General features: G+C 40.6%; 1 protein-coding gene across 1 annotated transcript in view; it reads left to right on the top strand.

Moving 5' to 3' along the window:
• Nucleotides 1–20729, top strand: part of LOC126187333 (uncharacterized) — a 200934-nt gene that overhangs the window by 36095 nt on the left and 144110 nt on the right. Inside the window, exon 3 of the mRNA XM_049928355.1 lies at nt 438–657. Coding sequence (XP_049784312.1) covers nt 438–657 — 220 coding nt within the window. The remainder of the gene's footprint in view (nt 1–437; nt 658–20729) is intronic.

Below are 20729 nucleotides of genomic sequence, written 5' to 3'. Positions count from 1 at the left end.
GTGCGGATGTGTGTGTGTGTGTGTGTGTGTGTGTGTGTGTGTGTGTGTGTGTGTGCGCGCGCGCGCGCGAGTGTATACCTGTCCTTTTTTCCCCCTAAGGTAAGTTTTTCCGCTCCCGGGATTGGAATGACTCCTTACCCTCTCCCTTAAAACCCACATCCTTTCGTCTTTCCCTCTCCTTCCCTTTTTCCTGACGAAGCAACCGTTGGTTGCGAAAGCTTGAATTTTGTGTGTATGTTTGTGTGTGTATCGATCTGCCAGCACTTTCGTTTGGTAAGTCACATCATCTTTGTTTTTAGATATATTTTTCCCAAGTGGAATGTTTCCCTCTATTATATTCATATATATGATTAAAATACATGATCACTTTCAGTTATCCTTGGATTTAATGCATCTTAAAGTGTTATGTTTAATTTGTTCACTTGTTTTTCTTACAGGTGTATCAGCTTTAGTCAGCAAATTGAATTCGTGTTCTGCCATTGGTGCCGATGGTTGCAATGAACGCCGTAAAGGTGATTTATCAGCAACCAATAACTTGGATGCAAGAAAAACTCAAGAAACATTCCCTTGGCTGTCTGACTTCTGGGAAACTTGTCGGAGCTCTGTCGGAACGAAGAACGTTAAAGTGTTGGAAAATCTTATACTGGAGTACCTAGCGTATGTTAGAACTGATTAATTACTAAATTTAAAGTAATTTTTTGTGTTCATTTTTATTGATGAGTAATATTTTCAAATATACAATGAAAGTATTGCGTAAAGTCCGAAATGGTTTGGGTAGCAAAATGTGAGAAACATTTCAAGCAGCCTGAGTAACTGGAAATTTGAATCTCTCTCTCTCTCTCTCTCTCTCTCTCTCTCTCTCTCTCTCTCTCTCTCTCTTTTTTGCGCGCGCAAGCCTTGCCACAGGGACCATATCCCTGTGGATGACCCAGGTGCAAGGCATACCAAATCTGCACACCCTGCACTTCTTATCCCAGTCCTGTCACAGGTTTATCCATCCATCAGAGGCCAGACCATCTGCGAAAGCACCCATGTCATGTAACAGCTCTGCTGCAAAAATTACTCAGCTTCCTTTCTTGGTATGAGTACCAACCAGCCACCAGGATGAACGGCCACCACCAAGTTGTGACCAAGAGCAAAGTGGACCACAATGTTGCACAACATGCAGCTTGAACCCTCCCAACTCCTGTCCCCATCCCCAAACTAGCTATCAATCAGGATGAATGGCCACCATTAAACTGTGACCAAGAGCAAAGTGTACCATTCTGTTGCACAGCTTGTGGCTGAAGCTATCCTGCTTCCACCCACTCTGTCCTACACTTTCTCCTGACTCATGCCCCCACCCTCATTGTGTACTGCTCTCTGCCATTGCACCAGCTGATTTTCCCCCATCTCTGCTCATCTTGTCTTCACTCCCTTCTTTCCCTTCTTTCCCTCTCCTCTTGTTCCCACAGCCTCCCAGTGCTGCAATGGGTAGCCTTGTCTGCCTCCTCTAGTCCCTCCACAGAGAGCCAGGCAGCACTGTTCCCTCCCCGCCACCCTCCACTCCCCACTCATACCATTCTATCCCATGCCCTTTCCCACTCCACTGTGGATTGTTGCTCCCACGTGATGTGTCATAGTTTGTCTGGCCTGAGGAGCCGGAGTTACCAGTGTGTGTGAGGTGTGCGTGCCTATGTATTTTTTCTGAGGAAGGCTTTGGCCAAAAGCCTAATGTGTAACAGTTTGTTCATTGTGCCTCTCCGAATCTCGGTGTTTCATCTTGACCTTGAGTAGCAGTCTATCCTTTTCATAATTTTCGACTCTGTTTATTGTATAATGTTACATACCTCCAGCACTTTTTTAATTGTACAACGTTTGCATACTGGAACACCCCTCCCCCCCCCCCCCCCCCCCCCCCCCCCGTCTCCCCTCTGTTCTTGAACAGCATTCTGTTATAATAATTATACTATGTATATCTTATTTTTACCTGTATGTACCTTACTTTTGAGAATTTGTTTCTCTGCTATATTACCATTTTTTTTTTATTGATGGCTTCTTACCTCCATTTGGTGCCCCCTAGTACTTGTTATCTTTACTAACACTACGAGTTGCCTACGATTCCATCACTACTGTATATACACTGTGTGAGTGCGAAAACACTCGTGGCACTTTGTTTCAGGGTCATGTTTACAATTTATGAGAGATTTCATTCTACACTACTATGACTGATGACACACATCACCAAGATAAACTAACAGTTATGGTTTTTTAAGTATCCTCCTATAGTGTTATTCTCAGTGGTGTTCTTCTTGTTTGGTTACTGGGTATTTTAGGTGTAATTGATGAACAGTTTTGACGGTAATTATAATATATTATGCTTGCTTTCCAGTTCTTTTGGACTTTCTTATTTATGTTTTTGGTATTCATCTGGAGTTCAGTAGCTCCAGATAAGACCGTGCCATGTCATTTATTATATCCATTTTCTGTTGTATTTCCTGATGATGCCGTACTTGGGTGTAATGCGTTGTTTCTGAACCAATAAAGAAACTGTTTTTCTATATTAAATGTTTTTAAGTAGTTGCATTGCAAACACATTCATGTAATTTCTCAAACTGCTACATTTTAGCCTCAGTTACATGGGATACAATAGAAACAAAATAGCAAATGAGCATTCACAGACCTATTTGCTATGTTTACTACATTTCTTGTGTACTTGCAAACAAATGTTTGCACTTGTGGGAACAATAGATAACACAAGACACTAAGTGGAAGAGTCTGCAAACCCTATGAATATAACTATTTACAATAAGTAAAATTTTGTTATATGCTATCCTTCTTCGTCTTAACAGTTTTAAGGGCCAGTAGTGTTGATACGTATTTGTATATATAACATTCAGAATGTTCCGCCTTGATGAAAATAAATACAAAAGCTTGACCGAGCGAGGTGGCGCAGTGGTTAGCACACTGGACTCGCATTCGGGAGGACGATGGTTCAATCCCACCTCCGGCCATCCTGATTTAGGTTTTCCGTGACTTCCCTAAATCGCTCCAGGCAAATGCCGGGATGGTTCCTTTGAAAGGGCACAGCCGACTTCCTTCCCCATCCTTCCCTAATCCGATGAGACCGATGCCTCGCAGTTTGGTCTCTTACCCCAAACAACCCAACCCAACAAAAGCTTGTGATTACCTTCTTCCTTACATCTCCAATCAGACCTTTGAATGATTTGGCAATTTTCTGCCAAGCCTTTTACTTTTGAGGCATTTTAGGCTCTGTATCTACTATTAGATGCCACAAGCACTTACGACATCTGATTACAAACACTCAAATTCTCTTAAGCCTGTGGTATCACTAACAGAACTCATGTTCAGTAATGAAAGCAAAAAAATGAAAAAAGAAATAAAGCTAAATTGGAATCCCAGAAACCCTGCATGTGCAGCAGCCATTGAGAATTTCAGTGTTAAGGAAAGACAGGATTCAGTCACAGGATCTGTCGTTTATTGAAGCAGATTGAGATTTTGACTATTACACAGTCAACATCAGTGCTAAAAAAAAAAAAAAAATACAAGGAAAGATGAAATCAACAACAGATATGTATGAAATACAGCAGGTACAGGAATCCATGAGTAAGGATATGGCAATAACTTACCCGTTGCCAACAATTAACATAGGTCCTAATGTGTCGGAGTATGAACATTAGTACATGATATGGGCATGCCTGTGACTGACAGAGAACTGAAGCCTGTGCTTACATCATTGTAGTTGGTATGGACGTACATGGTTTTAAGCAACTTCATACAATTTAAATCTCTTGTTGCATGAATTTTTATGAATAGATTCTAATCCATTAGTCTTATTATTAAATGCAGCACACATTTCTTGTAAACTGATTTCTATAAAGGACGTTGCATGTCCTTATTTATTCCTGTACTCACATGTAAAACATGGCTCACCGTTTTCATGAATCATACATTTTATGAATATGTGAACCCTATGTGCATACATTTTTAAGATCAATCAGTTATGGTTTTATTACAAAAAATGCTTTTAAAAAAATACTAAACTAAAAATGGTTTCCAATGTATAGTCCAATATAAGGTACCACAGGCCCTTGACAGCATATGTCCATGCTGATTCTGATAATGTTAACAAAGACCTTAGTTTTCCGTCAGTCATATGCTTGCCCATATCGTATATTAGTGTTTTACTCTGACGCATTGGGACTTGTGTCACCTGTTGGCAGCTGATATGTTATTACCAGCAGAGGGCTTGTAAATTTTCTGTGATGAATCGTTGAATGGCCAAGAATCTTGGGAACATGAGCTAATGCCTATCTATCTGCTGTTTATACTTCAGGGAATGCTTGTTTCAGTTGGTTGTTTTCTTTTTGTTCACTCCAGTGAAACCAGCGTTTGGTTGTTTCAAGAATACATACAAAATGCTGGTTTGTCAGCCAGACATCTTCAAACTAATGGTCTTAGGATTTGCCTTTGTCTTTATTTACTGCCTGTAATCTACAATGTTGTGTTCCAAGGAGTTAACAAGCAGTTGTACCATAGTTCCGTATATCTAACTAGTATTCTTACACGCTTGTATGTACGTGATTTCTGACAATTTTTATTGTGTCACTTGTGTGTTGGAAATAGCTGTTTCTCTTTCTGCTGGTGTAGTTCCTTTAGAAAAACAGGCAATATGATGTATCTTCTCTAATGACTTACATTAGAGAGACAATTCCAGTCACGAACCTGTCTAAATACCTGCTCGTGTTAGCTAGCATACCATTCCCAGCATTTTGGGAGGCGTGCTGGCCTCGGCTCTAATCTGTCCTGAGGGTTAATGACGAGGGCTGGTGTGCATGTCAACCTGGGTGTTGTTTTCAGGCATTTCCCATGCCTGATAAAAAATGAGATATCCCTAGTGGTGGGATCGACATTTTGAAATTGTCTACACGGTGATATAGGTTAAGAACCCAAGTTTCACACCATGCAGCTCAGCTATTCATTCTGATGGGGTCCTCATTTACGAGTAATTGACGGGAAAAAAATTCAGGATTTCATGTAATGCTCTTCAGCTTTAAAAAAGGGATGTTTAACATATTAGTCACACGGCCTTAAGGTTATGGTACAGACACTTCGAACGGAGCTGCTGAAGATGGCGGTCATGTGTGCATGACGTGTGCTTGCTTTTGTAAATGAATGTGTTCATGCTTCCTTTCCTAAAGGTGGTGGTGGCTGAAAGTTTGTATGTAACTGCCTGCAACTTAAAGTGTCATCCTTATGGTGAGTAGCAGTCTTATGTTTTCCTTATGTTGTTGATATTCCAACCTGGATCTTCTGTTGTTTGACTTTATCAAGTGGTTCACAATGTCCTTGTGAAATATCACGATAAATTGACCAAAGTGCCCTCAGTTCCAGGTTCAATAATATTGCATACCTGCTAACTCTCCCAATTTATGCAGGAGACTTCGATTTCCCCCTTTTTCTTTCACCTCCCAATTATTCGATTATTTCTTCGAATTTTTAGCTAATTATTATGAAATCTAATACATTAATTTTAAAAATTTCTATTTCTTTTTTGGCTATGGTGTGAAGTACTTCGCTCATTAGTAGTTTTTAATCGATATATGTATCAAAGTTTATAGAAATTAGGAAGTGATCTGTATATTGATTGTTATTTGTCTTCATTCCTACACAGTTTGCAAAATGTATACTTGTATTTCTCAGTGTTGTGTTCTGTTTGGCCTTGGGTTCATGTATTGTCATTGTTATTACGTGAAAAACGTGTTATTCATTTTTTTCAATTGGTATAAGTCTTTAGAATGGGTGATTGTGCTATTGTGTTACTGAATCCCTGAAAACCTTTGTTTTTGTGTGATACATTTTATTTCATGTTATCTTATTCATCATGATGATAGTGTTTGATTTCGTGCTTTATTTCTCCTTGAGGTAGGAAATTAAAACACTGTTTTTTTGGACCAGTTTCTGTACATTATTGAGTCTGTGAAAGATCCGATGTTTTCATTTGCATTTTTGTAGCCACTGTATAGCATTGAAACATGGTAGACTCACATCAGTTGTCTCAATATTATACTGAAAATGAGCCACAGTTTTTCAATCATTTATACCTCCCAATTTTTAAAACAATTTCCAAATTTTGAGTACCAAATGTGTCAGTAACTTTTTTTAATGGCGGAATTAAGTGTGTAACACATGCGAAACAGTAAAAAAGATATAAATTAAAGTATTATTAAACTTGTGTAAAATTATTGTAGGTGAACATTTAGAGGAATTATTACTTTCAAAATCATTAGTCTATGGAATTTAACCCAACAGTAGCCTCTGGAGAGGACTTTGTGAAGTAGTTACAGTCTCTGAAATCTTCTTATTGGGAATTCACACAAGTAATATGGTCTACTGTTTGCTCCATTGTGCTACAATCACATTTGGGGCTGTGTACAGTCACCCATTTTTATCGGATGTTTTGTGTTTTAGCATCCGATACGGTTGAGCAACTCCTGAATTTTCTTCGCAGCTTCGTGACCGTAGGTGAGAGGGCTGTTTCAACCAATTGCCGGGACTTGTCTAGCAGTGTTCAGTTACCTCTCAAGCACTCCTCTAAATCCTAAGAAGTAGGTTGGTGGGATTCCTGAGATCCTACACAGGTTATCTAGACAAAGTCTAGTATGTGAAAGACAAGAAAGAATTTTGTTGATTGGAGACTTCCTGAGAATTGATCCTTTCCATTCTAATGCCACTCAAGGTCCACTTTGTGTCGTCGTGTGAGTTCTGGTGTTGCTGTATTAGACAAGAAATGAATTAATTTTAGTTACAATTCTCATTGTATTGTTAAGCCGGACATTAATCTTGTTGACATTGTTGCTTCTAGTCCACACAGAATGACAGCAGTAGAGACATTCATTTGTGCTGCTGTATGTAAAGAGCATGCTTGGGCTTCCCAGTTTCTTTCGGTCAGTTTCTGATAATGTTCTCTGTAGTTTTAACTTCTGTTAGGTTATTTCAAGAGGTTTCCTAAATTTAAGATGACAATTTAAGTATTATACCTAGATATTTCTCATGGGGTTGTGGCTTAATAGTGCTGCACATAAGTTGATATAAAGTTTTATGTCAGCAAGCTTGTTAATTCAATGGAATACACACACGTTTTGCTGGGGTTGGGATGGAGCATCAACTGTTTATATGTATTTAGCTAATGTAGATCTTCCAAGAAGGCTTTTCTTCCTTCCGTGTGTTGAAGGAGCAATATCATGTATATCATAGATTGTCTTAGATGATGATACTGGCATTTCAGTTAGATATAGGTTAAAGAAAGAGGTAAGCAACAAACATTGACCATTAGGGAAATAAATTTTATCTTATTTTATATGGTCAAAAATATATATATATGTATTACCAGTTCCAAACTGAACAATCCATTGCCCTCACCCACCTAATCCTTCACCTACACATCAACTCAGCCAATGAACACACCCGTCAACTCCTATCCTTAATAAAAGTCCTCAATCTTTCCTCTCCCACATCCACACCGGCTATTCAGAGCATCCTCCTACAGGCCAACCGCCAATTAGAACAGCATGCCACCCTTCACCTCAAAAAACTATCCAATCTCCTGGTTTCCCACCTCCGGAAAGGCAACTCACTCACCCTTCACAACCTTTCCAGCAAACCTCAACCACCTCTCATTGCACACAAACCCAGTCTCTCCCATCTACTCAATCTCCCACTTCCAGCTCCACTCCCTCCAAAACCTCAAAATTCCGATCAACACAATCTGGCACCACAACACCCTAATTCAGTGGTTAACCTTTCCTCCAAACCTCTCTCCCAATCCGAAACCTCTGTCCTATCCAAAGGCCTCACCTTCAGCCCCACTCCCAGATTCAACCAAACAGCCCTCATCAAAGATTTACTGTCCTACACTCGTACTCTCTGCTGGAAGTATCACTTTGCCACGAAGAAAAATGATCCTAATCCTACCCCTAATGATCCAACTCCCCAAGACACTATCCAAATTGAACCCTGCCTGGAACAGTTCTGTCCTCCGTCACAGCGGGACCCACCTCCTCTTCCTCAAAATCACCCTCTCCAAACCTTCCAGGAATTTCTGACTTCCAGCCTTGCCTCTCAATCCTTCTTAAAAAACCTTAATCCTACTCCCAACATCACCACTGCTGAAGCCCAGGCTATCCGTGATCTGAAGGCTGACCGGTCCATCGTCATTCTTCCGGTGGACAAGGGTTCCACGACCGTGGTACTTGATCATCGGGAGTATGTGGCTGAGGGACTGCGTCAGCTTTCAGACAACACCACATACAAAGTTTGCCAAGGTAATCCCATTCCTGATGTCCAGGCAGAGCTTCAAGGAATCCTCAGAACCTTAGGCCCCCTACAAAACCTTTCACCTGACTCCATCAACCTCCTGACCCCACCAACACCCCGCACCCCTACCTTCTACTTTCTTCCTAAAATTCACAAACCCAATCATCCCGGCCGCCCCATTGTAGCTGGTTACCAAGCCCCCACAGAACGTATCTCTGCCTACGTAGATCAACACCTTCAACCCATTACATGCAGTCTCCCATCCTTCATCAAAGACACCAACCACTTTCTCGAACGCCTGGAATCCTTACCCAATCCGTTACCCCCAGAAACCATCCTTGTAACCATTGATGCCACTTCCTTATACACAAATATCCCGCACGTCCAGGGCCTCGCTGCGATGGAGCACTTCCTTTCACGCCGATCACCTGCCACCCTACCTAAAACCTCTTTCCTCATTACCTTAGCCAGCTTCATCCTGACCCACAACTTCTTCACTTTTGAAACCCAGACATACCAACAATTAAAGGGAACAGCCATGGGTACCAGGATGGCCCCCTCGTACGCCAACCTATTCATGGGTCGCTTAGAGGAAGCCTTCTTGGTTACCCAGGCCTGCCAACCCAAAGTTTGGTACAGATTTATTGATGACATCTTCATGATTTTTTTTATTCTGGATGAGTGACTTTTGAGGATAGTATCCAATAGTTTAGTGAGTTTAGCACATCATGTGTTTTACTTCAGCTTAAGCAGTAGTCCATGTAGTCATACAGTGTTGTAGGCAGTAGTTAAATCAAGAAAAGTGGCCCAAGTTTTCTGGCCTCTTTGGAAGACCATGTCAATAAATAAGGTTAGCTCTAAGACCTGACCACAATAACTTGGTTTTTATAAGAATTCAGTAAAATAACTGATCATGAAAAAGTATATCCACTAACTAAATTATTGTCCAGCATAAATATAAACCACACAGTTATCATGGCTGAATCTGTAAACCAATGCTTGACTGTCCAAAGACACAGGAATACTCATCTCTAGTTTTCTTTTTTCGTGGTTTTGCGCTCAAACCTCTCTCTCTCTCTCCCTCTCACACACACACACACACACACACACACACACACACACAACAATTCTCTCATTTCCATTCTCTCTCTCTCTCTCTCTCTCTCTCTCTCTCTCTCTCTCTCTGTGTGTGTGAGTGTGTGTGTGTGTGTGTGTGTGTGTGTGTGTGTGTACATTACCCTTCTTCTATGCCTGCAATTTAAGTAACTAATTAGCTATCTCTCCACATATTAACAGCTCGTGTCCCTATGCTTCCCTCGGAGTAACATTGAGTTTATAAAAGTTTCTTTAATCCAACATAGTTTGTCGTTATTAGTGGCCTGATATGATTTCAAATAAAAATATGTAAGTAAGTGTAATTGTCTTCATTTTAGTCAGAGTCTTCCTTCATTCCTCTCCTTTTTGACCAACAGTTTCTCCTTCATCAGCCGGTAGTTACAATGTAGGTATATGTATTTGTTGTAAGGAAAGGAGCCCAATACTGGGAGAAGTTCTCCTCCAGCAGGAAGAAGCTATCCGAGGAGCAATTCAGAGTATATGGTGCAATAGGCAACCACCTGTTTGTCACGTGGATGTCAATGCTGTTTTGTATCATGAAGATATGAAAGTATCTTCACTTTCTATCAGAGGTTTGCAGGGCATCACCAGTATGTATGCTACATAACTGCCATTTACAGCATTATTTGCAGGGTCATTTGGGAGTATAATGCAGGGTTTAAACCAGACATCCCTTGCTGTGGCAGACCAAAAAGGATTCAGCATGGCAACTGAACTTCTGTAATCATCATCGTCGTCGTCGTCGTCATCATCATCATCATCATCATCATCATCACCATCACCAGCCCCTCCCTCCCCAATTGCTCAGAAAACTTCAAAGTCGATTTTCTCGAGAATTTTTTAGAGTTGCATCGGACTGTTTTTGGGAATTTACATTTGAGTTGCGGTCTCCTGATGCGAGGCATATTTTATGCGTGGTGCTATATGATTAGGAATTCATATTGCGTGTCATGGGTGGGTCAAGTGTTGTGTGTTCACTGTATTTTGCATGCTGGCAGTCTGTTGACAGCTATATGTAAAAGGTGCATGAAGAGTCTATACAAATAGTGAAATTGAAGAGCAGTAGATGAATGCCGACTACCCCATAAAACAGATTAAATTGTATCATAAACTGGGTACAATGATTGAGAGTAATTACAATTTGTAATAGGTAAGTAGGGTAGATGGTGTTAAACTCTGAGACACTGTTTTGTGATGTGTTCATACCTTTACAGTCCCATAACATGGTGATCAAGATCTTACCTGCGGAAGCAGTTGCTTGAATTTTTTCTTCTGTGAGGAGTGGGGATGTGCCATTCCATCGACTGTTGCTTTGTTTCGGGCTCAAAATGGTGAACCCAGGTTTTATCACCTGTCACAGTCTGGGACACAAAGTCATTCCCCTCAGCTTCAAAATGCTGCAAAAGATCAAGACAAATGTTTTTTCTGTATGAGTTGTGATCCATCATTAGACACTGCAGGACCCATTATGCATACACTTTTGAATATCCAAAAGTGGAAATATTTGCACCCACACTTCCTTTACTGATTGACAGATGCAGTGCCAACTGCCGAGTTGTAATGCATCTGTCCTCACAAATGACAGCATCAGCTCGCTGCAACATGTCAGGTGTAGCAGCCATTGATAGTCTCCCTGACCACTGCAAGTCGTGGAGCTCTGACGAACCACCTTCTGATGATCTCACTCTCCATGCCCAGCGGCTAACTGTACTTCTGTCAACAGCAGATGCTCCATACACTTTGCACGAGTGTTGTGAATATTCCCCACAGTTTCTTTCTCTGCAGTGAGAAATTCAATGGCAGCACGTTGCTTGTAATGTACATCACCTACAGACACCAGTTTGAAACTGTCCTGCAGCTACGCTGTCTGTCGGAAATGATAGAAACTTTGTGCTCTCACTCAGGAGACTACAAATAATACGTATGATATGTTTCATTCACTTTTGTAGAATTGTTTTTGGCTGAGAGGAAAAACTAGAACTTATCTTGCAAGGTGAGGGGGGTGGTTTGCAACCAGTATTCTGATGTATGTTCAGCAAGAGTTTAATATATCGTCCATATAACATCAGACTGAAGTGACAGTATACACCATGCACTGTCTCCAGTGTAGAGAAAAGAACTGTTATCCCAAAAACTTGACAACATTTATGGATAATGCAAGCAGTATTATGGCCCAATTATCTGAAATGTAGAAAACTACAGTGAAATCCCGCTTTTACACCTTCCAAGAGACTTCAGCAAAATGGTGTAAAATGTGGGAAATAACATTTTAAGCTGTAAAAGTTACGTATAGGATACCCCCTTGCACTTTATGTATGATATATATACAGTCTTAGACATGAAACCTGGCCGCCACCGAGGCTAAGTCCGAGTTGTTCACTTAAGATAGCCAATAAAACCGACTGCCTCTGACAATGCTAAGTCCGGCCATCTGCACAATATTACAATGCTGTAAGATGCGGAAGCATCAGGAGGAAGTGTTGTGTACTTACAAGATATTGTGGGGTCGTGTTAGCCCGTGGTGTAGTGGTAATCGTCGTGCATTCTAAACTTATAGTCGCGTGTTCGCATCCAACCATATTTTTTTATTTTTATTTTTATTTTTTTTTATACTACATTTCGGCCCCCCTCTAAAGTTATGAGTCTGATTGAACATTGAAGATAATTCGCTTTACATTCTACCCACCAGTAATAACAAATGCTTTCAGAAACAATTCTGCAGCACAGCTCATGGTTGCGTCACAATCAGTGCAGCTTATGCTCGAGCGTTTCGTCGCAATGCACCACCCTCTATCTACAAGATGTCACCCACCACCTGAAATCGTGCGCCGCCCAGGTGAACACGGCGCTACGCTGTCAGTGTATGTATCAACTGTCATTTTCGAATTTGAAGTTCTAGGTATCGTCTTGCAGTTAAGCATTGGATTTTGCATACTTGAAAATCATGAACTACGGTTAAACATTGTAAAATTGGGTCGCAAGTGGAAAAAAGGTGTAACATCTGCAACACAGTATTTACTTTTGGTACAGCAAAGGGGTGAATGCACAGGAGGTAGCTTGAAGGACCTGAACTGTGTGTGGAGTGAATGCTTTTGTTAAATATATGCCACAAAAAGATATTCTTGTTTCAAAGATCATCTTTCTAACATGAATGATTTTCCACATTAAGAAAATCTGAACTACTGATATAAGTGATGGATTACCGTTTAACCATCATGCGACATTTGCATTCAACAGGCAAGGTTCAGAAGTCTGTTGTAGGAGTCCTGCATGCTCTAATTTGAAACAACAAAAGCCAATGGAGTGACTATTATTGCAGTTTTGCTTGAACGTCATCAGGTCGCTCATAGAGCATTCCTATGCAATACTATTACTGGTGACTAGTTATGGTGCCTTTATTGTTAACCTCCTAACAAGAAATGAAAGGCTGAGGTCCCCCAAAGCACATAAGCTTGAGAAAAGATTAGTGTGAACACAGTATTTTCCATCTGATGTTCCAAAAGTGTGTTTTGCACTACGAATTCTTCCCCAAGGGTGTGTCTATCACAGCTGGAATTTGTTGCCAACAATTGAGACACTTTTCAGTCGTTTGTAAGAAAACCATCTGACAAAACTATGTCAAGTGTGCTAATGCATGATAACGTACTCTGTTGATTTGAGAAACAAAACTATCCAGGAGATTGATAGTGAAGTCCTTGTGATTGTGTACTCGTAAAATTTTACCGTTCTCACTCTTGATTGATCAACTGTCAAGGCAATTCATTTCTAGACGAAAATGCTGTTTAAACTACACTGTTTTAATTACTGTGTTAGAGCCAGTAGATTTCTACAGGTGTATAATTTGTAAACTACTTTAGTGTTGTCAGATGTTTTAGAGATAGTGAAAGAATTGCCGATATAATTGCATTTTCCATTAGTTTATTGAACACAACCGTAATCATCAAAGAGAATTTAAATATTCACTTTACTAATACAAATTAAATTCAACTTACTACGGAAACATCCCTACGACAGTCTATCTTAATAAAGCATTAAGCATCTGTAAGAAGACTGTGCCTATTTCAATACAAATTATTTCAAAAAGGTCTCTATTTACTTCATGTTGTGTATCATATTCAAGTATTATGCAAATGTGCCAGTTCATAGATGAAATTATGTATTCACAGCAACAAAAAATATGTCAGCAGAAAACAAAAGTGTCATTATGAATTTTGCAGTACCGTAAGGTTTTTGCTCTGACACTAAGGGTTACTGAAAGTAGCAAGATGAATTTTCTTGAGCGTTGCCTTACGATTTCCGTATTGAGTTTCTATCTGCCTGCTTGTAGCTCTGCTGCAGAATAATTAAAAATACGGCTTTCAGCGAGTCTCGAAAGGTGAACAAAAGCAGCTTGCAACTGGCAGGCAAGCATGTTACCTCGGAGCTAGCGAAAAGGTGCGGCATCTGCGAGTTACTTATCGGCGCAGTAGTTGCTATGACAAATAAATTGCAACATAAGAGATGAATGTAGTTGTATTTCTTGTGTGGAACGACTTTCGTGGACTCAAAAGCATTAACTGATATCATTATATCTCTTCTAAAAAGAAAATCCCTTACATTGTTAAATTGAAATGAATTTGAATATTCCATATGACGAAAATCTGGTATTTCTATTCCCCCAGCTCTAACATTCAAAAAACACTTGCAATAAGCATCAGGAAAGCGACTGTGAACGAACAATTAATAATGCAGTCATAATTAGTGGAATCTGACAAACTCCATGTGTCATCTGATAATTGTGAAAACTACTTTTTTCATCTGCACAGCACCACAGTGTGAACTCCCGGGTTTCGTAGGATTCCTATACTTAATTTCGTTGTGATCGTTTTCAACGACAGTAGAGGAGTAGCAAAACCATCTGACTTGACATGTACTTTTCCAGTGGGATTGCAATCTTTGGTTGCTGTAGTACATCCAGTGAGGTATCAAGAATGTGAGCGATCACTCTACGCTGTGTTATAGGCAAGGAAAGAAAGAAGCAGATTTCCCACAAAGTATACGATGAGAGACACTGTCACTTCTTAAACATGAATGGTTCAGAAAATTACAACTATATCTACTGAAATACAGGGTTATAAATACAAAATCAAATAAGGGTAATGAAGGAGTAGGTTGAATAATGAATAAAAAAATTGGAGTGTGGGTAATGAAATGTATGACGAGATAAAAGAAATTATTCAGGTAGTGAAGGGAGACGAAAATTTAATAGTCATGGGTGACTGGAATTTGAGAGTAGGAAAAGGGAGAGAAGGGAACATACTGGGTCAATATGGATTGGGGGGTAAGAAATGAAAGAGGAAGCTGTCTGGTAGAATTTTGCACAGAGCATAACTTAATCATAGCTAACACTTGGTTCAAGAATCATAAAAGAAGGTTTTATACTTGGAAGAATTGTGGAGATACTGTAAGGTATCAGATAGATTATATAATGGTAAGACAGAGATTTAGGAACCAGGTTTTAAATTGTAAGACATTTCCAGGGGCAGATGTGGACTCTGACCACAATCTATTGGTTATGACCTGTAGATTAAAGCTGAAGAAACTGCAAAAAGGTGGGAATTTAAGGAGATGACACCCGATAAACTGAAAGAACCAGAGGTTGTACAGAGTTTCAGGGAGAGCATAAGGGAACAATTGACAGGAATGGGGGAAAGAAATACAGTAGACGAAGAATGGGTAGCTTTGAGGGATGAAGTAGTGAAGGCAGCAGAGGATCAAGTAGGTAAAAAGACGAGGGCTAGTAGAAATCCTTGGGTAACAGAAGAAATATTGAATTTAATTGATGAAAGGAGAAAATATAAAAATGCAGTAAATGAAGCAGGCAAAAGGGAATACAAACGTCTCAAAAACAAGATCGACAGGAAGTGCAAAATGGCTAAGCAGGGATGGCTAGAGGACAAATGTAAGGGATGTAGAGGCTTGTATCACTAGGGGTAAGATAGATACTGCCTACAGGAAAATTGAAGAGACCTTTGGAGAAAGGAGAACCACTTGTATGAACATCAAGAGCTCAGATGGAAACCCAGTTCTAAGCAAAGAAGGGAAAGCAGAAAGGTGGAAGGAGTATATACAGGGTCTATACAAGGGCGATGTACTGGAGGACAATATTATGGAAATGGAAGAGGATGTAAAAGAAGAGTTTGACAGAGCACTGAAAGACCTGAGTTGAAACAAGCCCTGGGAGTAGACTACATTCCATTGGAACTACTGACGGCCTTGGGAGAGCCAGTCCTGACAAAACTCTACCATCTGGTGACCAAGATGTAAGAGACAGGCGAAATACCCTCAGACTTCAAGAAGAATATAATAATTCAAATCCCAAAGAAAGCAGGTGTTGACAGATGTGAAAATTACCGAACTATCAGTTTAATAAGCCCTGGCTGCAAAATACTAATGCATATTCTTTACAGACAAATGGAAAAACTGGTAAAAGCCGACCTCGGTGAAGATCAGTTTGGATTCCACAGAAATGTTGGAACACATGAGGCTTTACTGATCCTACGACTTATCTTAGAAAATAGATTAAGGAAAGGCATACCTACATTTCTAGCATTTGTAGACTTAGAAAAAGCTTTTGACAATGTTGACTGGAATATTCTATTCCAAATACTGAAGATTGTAGGAGTAAAATACAGGGAGCAAAAGGCTATTTACAATTTGTACAGAAATCAGTTGGCAGTTGTAAGAGTCGCGGGACATGAAAGGGAAGCAGTGGTTGGGAAGGGAGTGGGACAGGGTTGTAGCCTATCCCCGATATTATTCAATCTGTATATTGAGCAAGCAATAAAGGAAACAAAAGAAAAATTCAGAGTAGGAATTAAAATCCATGGAGAAGAAATAAAATATTTGAGGTTCGCCGATGACATTGTAATTCTGTCAGAGACAGCAAAGGACCTGGAAGAGCAGCTGAACGGAATGGACAGTGTCTCGAAAGGAGGATGTAAGATGAACATCAACAAAAGCAAAACAAGGATAATGGAATGTAGTTGAATTAAGTCGGGCGATGCTGAGGAAATTAGATTAGGAAATGAGACGCTTAAAGTAGTAAAGGAAGCAAAATAACTGATGATGGTCGAAGTAGAGAGGATATAAAATGTAGTCTGGCAATGGCAAGGAAAGCGTTTCTGAAGAAGAGAAATTTGTTAACATCGAGTATAGATTTAAGTGTCAGGAAGTCGTTTCTGAAAGTATTTGTATGGAGTGTAGCCATGTATGGAAGTGAAACATGGACGATAAATAGTTTGGACAAGAAGAGAATAGAAGCTTTCGAAATGTGGTGCTACAGAAGAATGCTGAAGATTAGATGGGTATATCACATAACTAATGAGGAGGTATTGAATGGAATTGGGGAGAAGAGGAGTTTGTGGCACAACTTGACAAGAAGAAGGGATCGGTTGGTAGGACATGTTCTTAGGCATCAAGGGATCACAAATTTAGCATTGGAGGGCAGTGTGGAGGGTAAAAATCGTAGAGGGAGACCAAGAGAGGAATACACTAAGCTTATTCAGAAGGATGTAGGTTGCAGTAAGTACTGGGAGATGAAGAACCTTGCACAGGATAGAGTAGCATGGAGAGCTGCATCAAACCAGTCTCGGGACTGAAGACAACAACAACTACTACTACTACTACTACTGAAATGAGTAGATTAATGCAGCTCCAGTCCGTCACTACCACTGAGTTGGCAAACATTTTCCAAATAGCACTTAAGATAGAAGTGTGTGTGTGTGTGTGTGTGTGTGTGTGTGTGTGTGTGTGTGTGTGGAATTGCATAAAAAAATTTCATATAAATGTGTCCACTTTTTATTGAGTGCAGAGATACAGCTGTTAGTACATAACCTTATCTAACTGGAAGCAAAGGCAAATGAAGACGTTCAAAGTTGAGTTTCAAAAATCCCCCCACCAACTTCAGTCCACTTTTGACTTCTCTTGATAACACCATATGTAGCTCTTCTGAGTTCATCTTTGTGTTCTTTTATGAGGGCTGCACTATTCAAACCCAAACGGATCAAATTGGCTCTTGAGTTTACTTTTTCTTTGTAGATTTCGCCTTTCAACCATCCCCACAGGCAAAAATCCAAAGAGATAAGGTCCGGGGACCTCGGTGGCCAAGAAAATTGCCCGTATCCACTGATCCCTCATCCAGGAAATGTTAGGTTTGGACAATGTGTCTCATGACGAGTAGAAAAAGCAGGAGCCCTGTAACACTGGAGGAACATACGCATTCTTGTAGCAAAAGGAACCTCTTCTAGTAATGCTGGAATCTCATTTTCAAGGAAATGTAGACAGTGGGGTCCTGTAAGGACCAACAAATGAAACAAAAATGCATTGAACCCAGCTGTATGTACTCAATAAATATTGGACACATGTTATATGGCATTTTTCTGCAATTTATCTGTACTACCACCTCCTCCTACAATATTTACTATTCTCCTGAAACATTCTGTGTAATTACTCAGGTCTTGACAGGCCATTCTCCTGAAACATCCTGTGTAATTATTCAGGTCTTGACAGGCCATTGAAGGTTTTCAGTGTTAGACGCATGTCATCGTCCGAACCTTCGCAAGAGTACAGTGTGGCAGGGAGTGCAATAATAGATGGGAGGGGTACCGCGTATGTGGTATGTGGAAAAGATGGGAATTTTCATCTGATGAGGAGCGTGTATAGCTAGGTCCTGCAGGCAGCTTGGACGTTGTGTCCCGCTAGTGCAATGGTCAGCGCGTCTGCCTTGTCAGCAGGAGGTCCAGTTCAAACCCTGGGCTGTCACGAATTTTCATCTGCCGTTGTTGCTGTATTTCAACACCCTGTGACAGTGTGGACGTCTGTCCTTCAATATTTAAGATTCAATTGTTTTTCGAGGCACTACAAGTGATTTGCAAATGTTTGTCTTGCCATCAATTAACGGGACTTCAACGGCATCCATTCTTTAGTCATTGCTTTGTGATGACGCTAACCCATGTCATACACATGCGAATCAGATTGTAGCGCATATTTAATCAAGTAATGAATGGTCAGTATACAAGCATTTACGAACAGTAGAAGCAGGAAGCAGCTGATCACTTAACCAAGTGCAACATAGAGTCCCTATACAGTTAATCATTTCAGCTGCATAGCTGATGATAATATTTGTCAAGCAATTAACTGTAGAATTAATGTAATACCTGCGTGATTATCTCTGTAGTCATACTGTATCATTAGCAGCTTGTGAATGGAGTAATATGTTCATTGAATCAGGTTACTCAAGCTGATGCCAAATAAAGAGAAGCAATGATGCCACCACACTTTCTTTATTTACGTAGGTAATCAGCGCTAGATTATGTGCATCACCATTAACGTTACTGTAAGCAGTTTGACAACATAACACCACCACATCCACTGCAACCCGGACCATTATCATCCCGCAGTTGTTACTCGCTGTGATTACAAGTTGCTGATGTTTGTCAAAAATAGCAGAAAGCACCTCATGAATGTTAAGTTCCATTTGCATTACGTGTAGGACAGAGAGAATCCTAATTAACAGTAGGAGGTTACCCAGAGAAGGGAAAAGTCCACGTATTGTCTCAAGTTATTGCAGTTTAATATTAATGTAGTTCCCAAAGGTTTCACACTGACTGGTTCTTTAGGCTATCGGAATACTCATATGGGAATTATCAAAGTGTAATTCCTAGAACGCTCAACTACCGTAATAACACATCATTTTGGATTGAATATGACTAGAAAAGTGACGTTAATTTGGTGTTTCCGTCTGTCTCCTGCTGACTTACGAATGAAGTCTGAAGTGCACTCACAGTTTTGTTGCCTGCCGCATGAATTCTATAAAGTATTGTGGCAGCTCGCAGTCATTGCGGAATACAGACATGTGCAAATATCTTCACTGATCTAGGGGATCTCGTCTTTGGTGCATATTTTCCATACTGTAATTAACACAACATAAAGCTCATTCTGCTGAAGAATTTTAGGCTCGCAAGTCCTTGTATAAGAATCTGTGAGCGGTAGTAATGCATGAAAGGAAACAGACTGTTGGACAAGAGAATGGAGAGCTCCCTGCTTTTTGCATTTCCGATAGGGCCTACGATAAGAACCTGGTGTCATATTATGCTTCAAAACCCTTCATACTAAAACAAAAGCTATGACATGAGAAGAAGAAATGACTTATGCTCGTTTCGTACTAAAACAAGGGTGTTGATACGAGAGGAGGAACTGAAATGTACGCTTCTAAGTCATAATATTTCCTTGTGTGCAACTACTGCGTGTATGAAAGCTCTGCAGTTAATTTTTTTATGTTGGATAAATTTTGATATCACCTCACATTACTTTGTGAGAAGTTTCCTATTTTCTTGGGATCCAAATAGAGTGGATTGAGCGTCAGTGAGAGAGCACATCGTGTTCCTGCTGCTAAGAAGGCGAGTACACTGTTTGTTTGTTGTACATTTTTATGAGCTTCCAGCATGAGCGACTTATATACTACTAGATTATTTTAATAATTTCTTGCGTGTTCGAGTGCTTGCTACGCACAAGCTTTTATTTTAATTACAGTGTAGCGTACTGTACCGCCGTATCGTACAGGCTTTTGTTTGTTTTGGTTAGTACAGCTCAGTGTTGGTTAGACCATCGGTGGCGGAGCACCTCGCATTCCTGCTGCTAAGAAGGCGAGTACACCATTTGTGTGTTGTGTATTTTTACGGCATTCAAATGGGAGCGACCACAGTAATGGATAGGTATTGTGATTACTGTGTACAGAGGCGAGCTGAGTTGGTGACCCTTCGCTCACAGCTCCAGGCTATGTTGGCTTCCATCACACAGCTTGAGGTTTCTGCCAAGAGGCATCTCTGTGTGTGTGTGTGTGTGGGGGGGGGGGGGGGGGTCATCGGCCGCTGGGATGCGAGAGACGTTGGACACATCCCACCTGTCCCCCGTTTGGTCCACTGCTGTGGCCACCCCAGGTACTGTCTGCACTGAGGTTGACCCCTCACCCATGGTCGAGTGGGAGATCATTCCAAAGTCTGGCAGGCAGCCCCCTTTCCGAGGGGCCGGTAGTAGGCATCCCCAATTTCGTTTGACGAACAGTTTTCGATTGTTATCTGTGGCTGACAATGTCTCTGAGCCGGATGCAGACATCCACCCTGTTCCAGAGGAAACTTCGCGACCCGCAAGGTCTGGGTGTTCACAGAGGGTGGGTTTGCTGGTTGTAGGGAGCTCCAACATTAGGCATGTAATGGGGCCCCTTAGGAACATGGCTGCCAAGGAGGGGAAGAAAGCCA

Source organism: Schistocerca cancellata, chromosome 5, assembly GCF_023864275.1.
Source record: "Schistocerca cancellata isolate TAMUIC-IGC-003103 chromosome 5, iqSchCanc2.1, whole genome shotgun sequence".
NCBI lineage: Eukaryota > Metazoa > Arthropoda > Insecta > Orthoptera > Acrididae > Schistocerca > Schistocerca cancellata.
This window is presented reverse-complemented; position numbering and strand designations above follow the sequence as displayed.